The 12,500-nt window shown below is 44.0% G+C and overlaps 2 protein-coding genes across 2 annotated transcripts in view; both read right to left on the reverse strand.

Annotated features, from left to right (window-relative positions):
• mpp2a (MAGUK p55 scaffold protein 2a) overlaps window positions 1-1,821 on the reverse strand; it is a gene marked incomplete at both ends in the record, with an annotated part of 9,419 nt that extends 7,598 nt beyond the window's left edge. Inside the window, 3 exons of the mRNA XM_079745664.1 lie at window positions 1-75; window positions 451-551; window positions 1,791-1,821. The exon at window positions 1-75 is cut by the window's left edge and continues 81 nt beyond it. Of these exons, the coding sequence (XP_079601790.1) occupies window positions 1-75; window positions 451-551; window positions 1,791-1,821 (207 nt within the window). The remainder of the gene's footprint in view (window positions 76-450; window positions 552-1,790) is intronic.
• Window positions 1,822-8,556: 6,735 nt separating this feature from the next.
• Window positions 8,557-12,325, reverse strand: pyya (peptide YYa; the record flags this gene model as incomplete). Its single annotated transcript, XM_079745704.1, has 3 exons — window positions 8,557-8,581; window positions 9,009-9,089; window positions 12,138-12,325. The coding sequence occupies 3 exons, from the start codon at window positions 12,323-12,325 to the stop codon at window positions 8,557-8,559; spliced, it is 294 nt and encodes a 97-aa protein (XP_079601830.1).
• Between the last annotated feature and the right edge of the window lie 175 nt (window positions 12,326-12,500).

The following is a 12,500-nucleotide window of genomic DNA, read 5'->3' on the forward strand; positions in this document are numbered from 1 at the left end:
GATCTCCTGCAGCAGCTCCACGTTGTTGTCCCGCACCGCCGTGACACGAGGCTCTGAGACACGCTGCTCCGCCTCCTGACACACACACACGCACGCAAGCACGCACACGCACACACACACGCACGCACGCACGCACGTAGACACACAAATACACGCACACACACACATGCATACAGTCACACAAAAACACATAAACACGCATGCACGCACACACACATACAAATATACACACACACGGACATACATAAACCCACACATACACAGACAAAGCCACAAACACACACACACACACACACACACACACACACGAACAGGATAAGTGGTTCATCAGTGTCCTTTCCATTATGAATGATCGCAGAGTGGACAGCCAGGCTGATCGATGTGTATGTGTGTGTGTGAGTGTGTATAAGTGTGCGTGTGTATGTGTGTGTGTGTGTGTGTGTGTCCCACCAGGGGGCCCTCCATAATGCCCTTGAGGTAGATGAGGTCCAGGTCGTTGGCGGTGGTGGAGCTGGCTGTGCTGTCACTCATCGCGTCCAACACCTGGGGTGCTGCTAGGACACACACACACACACACACACACAGACAGGCAGACAGACAGACAGACACACAGACAAACAGACACAGACACATGCATGCAGGCCAGCAGCACACACATCCCCCCACACACACACACACCAAACACGCACAAGCAAGCGAGTTGTGATGTGGCGTTGCCTTGGACCTAATTGGACTGGAGGGTTTGAAGCCGTTGCTCTACATAATGTGGTCCTGAAGAAGACTATACGCAGGGTGTATGACTGTAACTTAACACTTCAGCCGTGAAAGAATCTAAAGTGCAAGAGATGTTTTTGCACTTTTTTCTTTTCAGTTCATGCTTTTGTCACCCGTGCGTGATTTTTTTCTTAATTTCTAAAGTTTATTTACAATATTTACTAACTGGTCCCCCGAAAGGTATTATGGAGATTCTGACTAGCAGTTCACACACAACCAGTGTGTGTGAACCTCACACTGGTTGAGATAACCAAACTATTGCTAATTTGTTATAATTTGGTATTGGTTTAGATTACATTCTTACATATAATCTTGTTTACTATTTGGGTTACTTTTTTTTTGACTTACTGTTCCAATATAAGTCCAAAGACCAACATTTGTCTTCATTTACTTTTAACATTATTATGTTATAAGCTGTATTGTAAAAAATGATAGTTACCTAAATCAATGTAAGAATTTCTCCCCCGAGAGAGGTGAAGCCTGTCTAAAATATTCATAACTAGAGATTTCGTTTTTCAAAGATAGGCAGACAGACAGACAGAAAGACAGACCAACAGGCAAACGATGATAGACAGACAGACAGACAGACAGACAGACAGACAGACAGACAGACAGGGAGAGAGAGAGACAGATAGACATACAGATAAACAAAGTTATGTTGAAAACATTTGCTCTGGGCAGAAGTCAAATGATTTGTCCCTTCTAGTATTTCCTACATTTTATGATTAACCTATAATAATAATAATAATAATAATAATAATAATAATAATAATAATGATAACTTTTGCTATAATATGATGACTAATGTTATCATTATTATAGGTTATTAATCATATAGTATAGTTATTACAGTTATATAGTTATTAATAATACAATATAGCTTTTAATAATAACTATTGTAATCATTATTATGAGCCTATAATTATTAAGAACGCAGGCTACTGCTGATTGTGAATAGCTTGAGCGTGGCAGCATGGCTGAGGTCAGAGATATGAGGAGCTGCTCTCTCTTCTCACCAGCATCGGTTCGGGTCGACGCCACAGGCATGGTGCTGGAGTTCAGTTCCTCTGAGCTGCAGACACACAGGCAGACAGACAGACAGACATGTAGGGAGACACAGACAGACAGACAGACAGACAGACAGACAGACAGGCAGACAGACATAATAACAGAAGTAAAATAATGAATGACACAAACATAGAAGGAAACACAGAAACAAGTTACGTTAAGTTGGCACATTTCTTGTAAACAGGGAAATCACACAAATCAATACTGTGGTACCAAATTGACGCAGACGAAAGTTACATCAACGACGTGAGGGTCAGGGTAGAAACGCTGCCTGGTTAGAGGGATGGATACACCTGCGGTCAGCGTCAGTTCTATCATATTGGTCACTTCCTCATCAATCACTGTAAATTGCTTCCTTGCTTAATCTCTTTACAGTTTACAGTTAGTTATACTAATGGTTTGGAGCTGATGCAAAAGCTATACTGGTGGGAAATAAAAGAGAAACAGTGTCAAGAGATCCCGGGGGGGCAATACGTGCGTGTCCAATCACACATCGCCATGACAACACACACAATACAACCTCCAGCACCAGAGACAGCAATAGACTTGTGCAGTGTGTGTATGTGTGTGTGTGTGTGTGTGTGTGTGTGTGTGTCTGTGTGTGTGTGTGTGTGTGTGTGTGTGTGTGTGTGTGTGTGTGTGTGTGTGTTTGAGTGTATGTGTGTTTGTGCGTGTGTGTGCCGGGGGAGGGGGAGGGGGATTAATTGCACACAATTATACACGCCCCCAACAATCCTTTTTGAAAAATATGACACGTGTATAATTCTTGCACATTCATCATCAGCCCCACCTTATATCCACACACACACACACACACACAAAGAATCTTTCTCTCACACGCACACACACACACAGTGTGAGAGGAGCCTGTCCAATGAGCTGCTGGCAAGCACCGAAGACAGAGAGAGAGAGAGAGAGAGAGAGAGAGAGAGAGAGAGAGAGAGAGAGATTGTTATAGAGAGAGTTTGATAAACAATTATGGTAAGTTTTGAATTAAAGCTCTCTTTTTTTACCAATTTCTAACTAATTATCATCTTTTATATGTTCTTGGCTACAGCTGAGGTAACAAAACATCCATCCATCATCCACCCCCCCTCCTCCTCGCCAACACACACACACAAAACACACACACGCACGCACGCAAACACACACACACACACACACACACACACACACACACACACACACACACTTCCCTAATTAGATGCAGAGCGATGGTGAACCCCATCTGCTCCCCCCTGTCTTTGACAGCGTTGCCCCCCCCCACTTTTTTCTCTTTCTATTGTGCACCAACCTGACCACCTCACTCCAGCGGACACATGAAACCTACTTTCTGGTACCCTCGCCTCCAGTGCTCTGTTCATATTTCTTTCTCTCTTTCCCTCTTAAAATGGCAACACTATTATCTCTTCCGTATCTCTAATTCCCTCTCTCCTACACACACGCACACGCATGCACACACGCGCACGCGCACACACACACAGACACAGACACAGACACGCACACACACACACACACACACACACACACACACACACACACACACACACACACACACACACACAAAGGTATCCCATCTTTTGCCACGTCCCCCGCTTTTCGCCACCTGATTTTGTCGGTACACGACACATCCATTGGTACACAGACGTGCATATAGGTCAGGGATAAAATAACGGGATCCTTTATAAACCATCTGGTTGTTAATGCTACAATATAATTTCACAACAGTCTTTTCAGACATGAAACCGAGTCCAGTCTGAAGTAATAGCAAAAACACATCCCACTACCCCACTTTCCCACAACGGAGTGTGATGTTAAATCAATTTGAATCGCATAAGGTTGCACTTTTATAGTGTAGCCTTTATGTAAGACACATTATTAATAAAAGGAAGAAAAAATAGATATTGAACAGTTTTGCAACTTGCAATTTGCATTTGAGCGAAGATAGAAGATAGCGGAGATACAAAAGAGGCCGACGCCGTGTCCCATGTGGGCGCACGGTTTACGCACCACTCCCGGTCGTCTTTATCCAATGTGTTGGCTAATAACTGAACTAAACACACATTGAGTCATTCTTGAGATCTAAAAAGAAAACAGAGCTTCCAATTGACCCAGTAAAAAGAACATGACCCGACCACACCATGGGTGCTATAATTGAGCCGCTATGCATGTCTCCACCATCACACACAATGCCAAACATGGGATGCAAATGTTTTGCGTTTCACAGATGCGACCATGAGAAAAATAGGCAATGCGCATCGATTCATCGGTTGCATGAAAACATTACAACGGACGCTTCAGTTACGAATTCCCCTCCTACCTTAACGGATAGCAAGGCGGGTTTCTTTAAAAGAGCGTGTGTTCTCTGTATCCCCGTCGTTGTACCGTGGTGCTCGTTGTTATTGTCTCGGAGCGTCCGCCGTCATCAGTCTGGTGCGCGTCGTGAGATGCAGTGTTGCCAGATTTGGCCAGATCTCCCTCCCAATCTGGCAACCCTGTCTGCAATACTGGTGAGGAACAGAGCTAAAGGACCAATGAGCTGCTCTCGAGCACCGTGCAGACACGGTCTGCAGAGCTGAGATGTTGAGGGTGTTATCATCTATCTAAAGGAAAAGGGTCTTGAGAAATCAGGTTAAAAAAGGATTTTATGTGCAGACTTTATGATTATGGGGTAGACTTTCCGTGTTGATATAGATCCATGCTGCTCCTTTGGATAATTGTAAAATATTTATTAACGGTATGAATACAGCATCTGACCCCTAGATGGGAGTACCACCAAGGGCGTAGGAACCGGGGGGGACGGAGGGGACGTGTCCCCTCCAATATTGGAGACAGGCGCATTTGTCCCACCTAAAAATTATACCGGGGGGAGAAAAATATTTTATTTTATTTTGAAAGCGCAACACAGCGTCTTGTCACCGCTTCTTATTCTAAAAAACTGGATGATTGAGCAATTAAAGAATTGATTTGATATTTATCAGTTCATTACTGCCATTTAAAATGTGTTTTCCTTTACATTTACAAATGTATCTTTTTAGTAGAATAAAATATATTTGTGAACTTTTTCAGTGTAGTTAATTTATGACATGTTTCTGTTCAAACCATTAACGGATCTGTCAGGTTTCCGATATGTGTCCCCCCCAATGTTAAACTCATTCCTACGCCCCTGAGTACCACCCCTATAATAAAACTGTAGGCCTACTGCGCTCTATAACATTTTTTCTCAGTCGCTTTGGTACATTTCTCGAATCATCCTCAACATTTGCAAAACAGTAAATGCATTTCTCAAAGCAATTCGTACAAATAGCAAAACACCATGGAGTACCTGCAAAAGCCATTCTCTTGCTCAAAATCCTTATTTCATCTCTCAAAAGTAAATCTGTGTCAATGAACATGTCAGTGCATTCAAAATGACAAGTCCTTGTGTCATTGCGTATGGATAAGACAGTCAAATTGTGCACACTGTGAACCCAAGTGCACAGACTGGCGAGCGTGGAACAGTGTCAATCGTTTATTCGGATTCAGGATCAGCAGGCAGAATAGCCAGACAGGCGGGGATCAGGAGCAGGCAGGATAGTCAGACAGGTGGGGATCAGGAACCGGCAGAAGAGTCAGACAGGCAGGGATCAGAGAGCAGGCAGGATCGGTGGTAGGTCAGGATTTGAATCGCGGGAAGGCACTGTGAAACACAAGAGACAATCTGGCAGGGAATGTTTGGGAGGAAAGGACTGATATAGCGGAAACACAGGTGAAGGTGGTTGGGTTAATTGGGAGTGATCAGGGTGGCAGGCAGGTGAATGAGAAAACCAGGGGCGGATCATGACACAAAATGAGTTTTATGAATTACATGCATTTTCATTTTGGACAAGATACAGTTACATCAAATGTATATAGCACATATTGCATCTTCTTTTCTTCTGCCATAGCAAATGTGTAAGGGTCACACTTACAGTACTGTATATCACTATACAATGAGGTACTGTTTACTGTGAGGTAAAGTTACTGCATGCTCATACATGCTTTACCTGTACATACTGACTCACATTCACTCCATCACCATTCCTTTCAAATGGAACATTGTACAGCTGCTTCATATTCATTTGGTGTCTCTTCAGCACCCTGTCAACGGTTGAGATGCTGACTGTTTGGGTGTTTTCAATGATGTTGTTCTCTATAATGGCACTCTTTATCTCCCTTAGTCTCATGGCATTGTTTTCTACAACCATGGTGCAAATAGCCTGCTCCTGTTCAGATGTGAAAAGGGGCCCTCTGCCACCCCTGGGAGGTTTTCTTGCAATCCTATGTGGAAAAAAATACAGTATTAGTAGTAAAAGTATACTTACTGTATATTGTAAAATGCAAGTGGAATACTGTAATATTGTATGAAGCATTACAGAATGTATACAGTACAGTGCCTATCGTTAGATTACATACCTGTTCTGTCGACGAAAAGTCTGAATGATTGAGGACACAGTTGTTCTCCCAACATTTGGCTGCACCCTTCGACCAGCCTCGGCCATTGTAAGCCCATGATTGAGAACATGGTCTACAAGTGTGGCTCTTATCTCATCAGGAACGTGCAATCTGCCTCTTCCTCTGTTGTGATTCCCAGCTCCTCTGCCACGCAGCCTCAATCCTCTTCCTCTTCTCTCTGGCTGTTGACCCCGTCCAATTCCTTGTCCTTCCATTGTCAAACATTGTAAAATTGTGTTGGGCTCCAGCTATATATATACTTGATGGTTCATGAGATGCACCTTTGAGCAACTTCAGTAAACTGGTTGATCATTGGTTGATCTAACGCTTCATACATTTCCCTTCATTAGAGAAAGTCAAGAATCACCTGGTAGCAATTTACCAATTCAGGACAGATTTAGAAAAAATGTCTAATGGAAATGTAAAGAAATATGGTTGACATATTATGACAACTTGTTCAACCATTTTGCATGTAAAGACCTATGCAATAAACTGAAATGCCTAAATGTTGAGGGGGTGAGACTATTCAATAAAGACCCATTACAATACATTTTGATCAACATCACATAAGCAATTGATAATGTAGGAAAGAGTAGAGAATTGTACATAATCATTTGCATGGATGTACCAAAGCATTTGCAATGTGTTCAAAGAAATGAGAAACTGCTTTTTTGATGTACACAAGTGACACATTGATTTGAAGATTGAACAGGTAGTTTTGAGAATTTCAATTCTGATCTGAGAAATGTACCAAAACGAGTGAGAAAAACTGTCAGAGAAGGAACACATTTCTATATACATATCAGCCATGGTATAAGGGCCTATATATAGCGTAATGCACGTCGATCGTTAGAAGTCCTGCATTTAAGTCAACTTCTTTATTAGCTAAGTTGTATGATGGACATGCAACATGTTGTTTTGTAATTGTTTGCCGTTCATTCGGCTGCCGTTGAGGTTGTCTCAACAGCCACAGCGGCCCCTAGAAGTCGCCCGTCTCTCGTCCATTTGAGGTGAAGATCAGTGGGCTAAGATTTAAAACGGCATTGTGTGACTTCGTGCCATCTAGTTGTAAGGTCCAGATTGCAAACCGCTAAATACCTCCCCCCCGGTCCCCGTCCCCCCTCCCCCGTTCCTGAACCCACTCTTTCCGATGACCTAAGAGAAGCTAAGGTGCCCTGTACTGGCCAATGGTTCAAGTAAGTTCTTCCAAAATGAAAAGCTATGATTATGTTTAATTGGTTTGAAATGGCAGAGCCATCAGTCAGCTATGAGTGAGTGAAAAGCGCTTTTGGAATATCTGTTTAGGGTCGACAAGGTCATTTCTGACCAATCAGAGCAGCAATACCCCGATTGGTTGGGGGGCTCCATCTTGCCTGTCTATCACAGGTGCGCGCATGTAACACTTGGAGAAAGGTAGTGAGGGAGGGAGCAGCGAGGGTGGACGTGTTTTTTGGTTGTTTCGTTTCAAAGACTCTCGAATCGTAGCTTTAATTGTTAGCCTGTGTTAATTAGTTGTTTCCTAACCCTGGTTTATGTAGTTAACCTATGTTTTGCTTGACAAAAAATGTGCCTTAAGCCTTGAGACTAAATTTATGACTATTGTTATTCATATTTATTGTATTAATTAGATGGTAGTAGCAAACTACACTATTGGTGTGTCGGTATGATACCATGATGCGTGTGTGTTTGTGTGTGTGAGTGTGTGTTTGTGTGTGTGTGTGCGATTGCCGTGAAATCCAAGTCTAAGTCATTTAACCAACCTTTTTATTCACACAGAAAATGCTGTATTTCTTTTGATGTTAGTTCCCACATTAACAACAGTAAAACAATCTCCTCATAGAGACACTGAAGACAGCTGGACGAGGGCAGTAGTAGTACACATAGTTACACACACACAGGAAATAGGGTTCCAACCAAGGATTTAGCCACTGTTGTTGGACATATATTTATAGCATATATTAGTTCACTAGTTTTCTGCTCACAAACATGGAGGAAAGTAACAGATATGGAAAGATAAATGCTAAAGAGAGAAAAAGAGAGCGAGAGAGAGAGAGTGAGAGAGACAGAGAGATAGAGAGACAGAGCGAGAGAGAGAGAGAGAGAGAGAGAGAGCGAGAGAGGGAGGGAAAGGAAAAGGGGGAGGGAGGGATCGGAGACAAGAGGCACATGTTGGCCCCTCCAGGTGCATCATGGGTAACACCTGGAGAGAATACCCGGTGTTGAGGGAGAGAGGAGGTGGAGTCACCACATGTAGGTGTCGTCATACCTATGGAAACGGAACACAGTGGTCAGCGTTAACTAAAACCAGCATGGGTTCAAACTGCGATGTCTTGGTTCTAAGGTCAACATCAGCAGTTAATTGTGTTTTTTTGTCAATCAACATCAGTGTTGATGGTGATTTAATAAATTGGGAGGGTTTGTTTCAGTGGGAGAGCTTCGCCTTCCTAGCTATAAACGTGCTTTAAGTTGACGATTGAAAAAAAAAAATAATAATAATAATTAGACAAAGTGCTGCTAGTATGTTGTATATACTATACAACAGTAAAAATTACTATAATTGGACAAAGTACTTCTACGCCAGTGCAGTGTCATAACTACTTAACACACGCGTATTCCAGAAGTAAGGACGAATATATTTTTGGGCGCGTGTGTTTTTGTGTGAATGTTTGTGTGTGATTCTGTGTGTGTGTTACCTTGACCGCTGGTCTCTGGTACTGTCTCTGCCAAACATCAGCTCTGCCATCACGTCCTCCTGGGCTGAACGCTTTCCATATCTGCAGTCCGATAGAGGGCGAGAGTAACAGAGAGGGAGGGAGGGAGGGGTGAGCGATGTGATTGAGGTGGTGGAGGTAAAGTGAGAGAGTCCGAGATTGATCCCTTTTGGTTTGACGTCATTGTGGGCGTCGTTAACAAATGATCATCAGAACTCAGCATCTGGCAAGTAATGTATACTCATAAAGTTTGAGTTGGTCCTTTTCTTCGGGCGTGAATGTGTATTCAGTGGTCCGTTAAATTAGGGTTTAAAGAGAAGTTCTGATTGAATCCTTTTGGAAATGACACTAATCCCTGTGAAGTATAAAGTTATGAAATGCTTCTGTGATCATCCAAGCCGTCTTTTGCCTATACGCCCAGGGGAGAGGAGAAGACTAATCATATTTATCAAAACTCTAGACAGAGATGAAAGTGCCATGGCCATTCTTCAGGACCCCTACAGCGAGAACTGTGGTTCCTCTGGTTTCCATCAGACACCTGTGTGCATAAAAAGGCTTTATGCACACATTGCTCTGTTAATGTTTGTGTGCATCTGTTTGTGTGTGTGTGTGTGTGTGTGTGTGTGTGTGTGTGTGTGTGTGTGTGTGTGTGTGTGTGCTTGTTTGTTTGTGTCTGCACTTGTTGGCACCTGTTACTTATATTTGTTCTGAGCATGAGCTTGTGTGTGTGGTTGTCTCTGTGTGTGTGTTTGTGTGGGTGTGTGTGTGTTTGTGTGTGTGTGTGTGGTTGTCTGTGTGTGTGTGTGTGTGTGTGTGTGTGTGTGTGTGTGTGTGTTAGTGGGTTATTGTGTGTGTGTATCTGTATCTGTTTGTAGTTGAGTGTTTGTGTGTGTGTGTGTGTGTGGTTGTAAGTGTGTGTGTGGTTGTAAGTGTGTGTGTGTGTTTGTGTGTGTGTGTGGGGGGGGTATTTTTGTGTGCATGTGTCAATGTGTGTGTGAGTGTTTGTGGATGTGCTCATCAAGGCAGCCCTGTAGGAAAGCAATCAAACAGCTATGCCACTGCTGTCACACACATTGCGAGGCGTTGGGGTGTAAAATGTTTCCCCACTCATAATGACCCACTCTGGATCCATGCGACTCCCCGGCTTTCTCCCCCTGGTCTCTTCCAAGTCCCTGCTCCATCTGTCTCTTCTCTTTCCTCACTGATCCTCTCTCTCCCTCCCATCGAGCCTTCCTCTCTCTTCGCTGTAACACGTGGCTTTGTATCATTCTGTATCATTCTGCCAGGTGTAGTCTTATAAGGTTATCTCTCTCTCTCTCTCCTTCGTTCCCTATCTCTCTCTCCCTCTCCATCTCTCTCTGTCTCTCTCTCTCTCCCTCCCCTCTCTCTCTCTCACCCTCTCTCTCTCTCTCTCTCTCTCCCATCCCCTCCCTTTCTCTCTGTCTCTCCCTCTCTCTTCCCTCCTGTAGGTATGTTTGATTATTTTTTTTTGCCTGTGTGTCTGTCTTTCATCTCTCTCTTACTTTGTCTTGGAAAAAAAACATTGAAATGATATTGAACTTTGTTGGTCCTTTGTCTCTCTGCCTTCCCTCTCTCTCTCCCCGTTTGTCTGACAACATGATCATTCTTCCTCATTGACATCAACTCTTTAAATAATTCACCGCTCTATTTCACGTTTGGGAAGACACACACGATGATGTACAATAATATTCCCAATGTGTCTAGTATGCCAGTCAGCGACGACATGAACACATGGCTACTGTTCCTCTGTGTTACAGGTGGGCGAACTGATGCACTGTCTGGCAGAATTTCAGATACAGTATCGGTATATTTCCTTGCTCATTCAGTTTTCCCCATTTCCTCCACTGTCTAAGCACCTGCAACTTATCTCTATCTGAATTACAGAGAGTTGGGCCAATATTGCTCCTTCCAGGCCCCAAATGGATTGTTCAATCTTACATATATTCCAAAATATCTACTAATGTAATAATGGGGGAAAGAGAGTCCATTTCTGTTCCTCTTTGTCTTGAGCAGATGCCCTTCCAGCCATATGATTATTAGATCTCTCTTGTATAATGCATGGCATTTAAATATATACAATGTCTACTATTTTCTTTCTTTCTTTTTGCCCCTCTGCTCCTCGCCTACACTTCCCGCCCTATCTTCTGGGAGCTCTTCACTGAGTTGATATCTAAAGATCAACGACCCATTTGAATGTCATGAATGGTAATCGCGGTAATGGGGGTTTGAAGTCAGACGGATGGACGGATGGACAGATGGACCGACAGCATCGATGAAGAATGCGACGGGGAGACAGGGCGATGGACTCGGCTCAGACCGAGCTAACTCGATTTGGCTATCTCCTGTGGGTCGACGCGCCGTGGCGGTTATGGGGAGGAGCCGGTGTAATCAAATGGAGCCGGCGGCCGTGCAGCGCTCGGTGGATGGGGGGTGCGTTATGCGCTGGGTGTGCGGGGTTCAGCACCCCAAAGCGATCCTCTCAGGATTAAGAGAGGAAAACAACGGCATCATTCCTCTGTGCGGCTATAATGGAGTTTGCCCTGCGAAGTGATTAACGATTAAGGCTGCGGCGAAAACTTGATTGTAATTGGTTGCCTGGAATTGATTGAACTAATTTGTGATTTTTTTTTTGTCCCGTTTGCGTACCATGATGAAAATGTCAAAGCATTTTGTTTTGAGTAGGTAAAGGATATCAATATTCATGTCCCTCGTGGGCACACACACTCAAAGTCCCCTGCATCGGTGTGTGTGTCTGAGGATGTGTGTCTGTGTGTTTGTGTGTCTGTGTATGTGTTTAGGTATTTTTATGTGTGTGTGTGTGTGTGTGTGTGTGTGTGTGTGTGTGTGTGTGTGTGTGTGTGTGTGTGCGTGCGTCCCTACCTCTGTCTGGTGATGAGGTTGATGTAGTGTGTGTGTGTGTGTGTGTGTGTGTGTGTGTGTGTGTGTGTGTGTGTGTGTGTGTGTGTGTGTGTGTGTGCGTGCGTCCCCACCTCTGTCTGGTGATGAGGTTGATGTAGTGTGTGTGTGTGTGTGTGTGTGTGTGTGTGTGTGTGTGTGTGTGTGTGTGTGTGTGTGTGCGTGCGTCCCCACCTCTGTCTGGTGATGAGGTTGATGTAGTGCCTCAGAGCGGTGTAGTACTTGGCCAGCTCCTCGGGGGCTGCGTCCTCCCCGGGGTTCTCCGGTTTGGGGGGGTACGCGTCGGCCAGAGTCCCCAGACACACCAGCACGCACAGCACCAGGGCCACCAGCACCGTCCACGTCTTCAGCATCACCGCCATCTGAAACACAGCGCGGTGGTCATGCTACTGTCCCATTGGCATGGGGCTAGGGTTTGTTAAGGTTAGACCATTACTTGTGTCTAGGGCTCGCCTGTTTCGGTTCTTTATTAACCCAGAGATACAAAGGGCTCATCATTGATGATGTGTTATTTAGTTCAAAAAATTAGCTTAAATT

The sequence above is a fragment of the Pollachius pollachius genome (genome assembly GCF_949987615.1).
Source record: "Pollachius pollachius genome assembly, chromosome: 11".
Classification (NCBI taxonomy): Eukaryota; Metazoa; Chordata; class Actinopteri; order Gadiformes; family Gadidae; genus Pollachius; species Pollachius pollachius.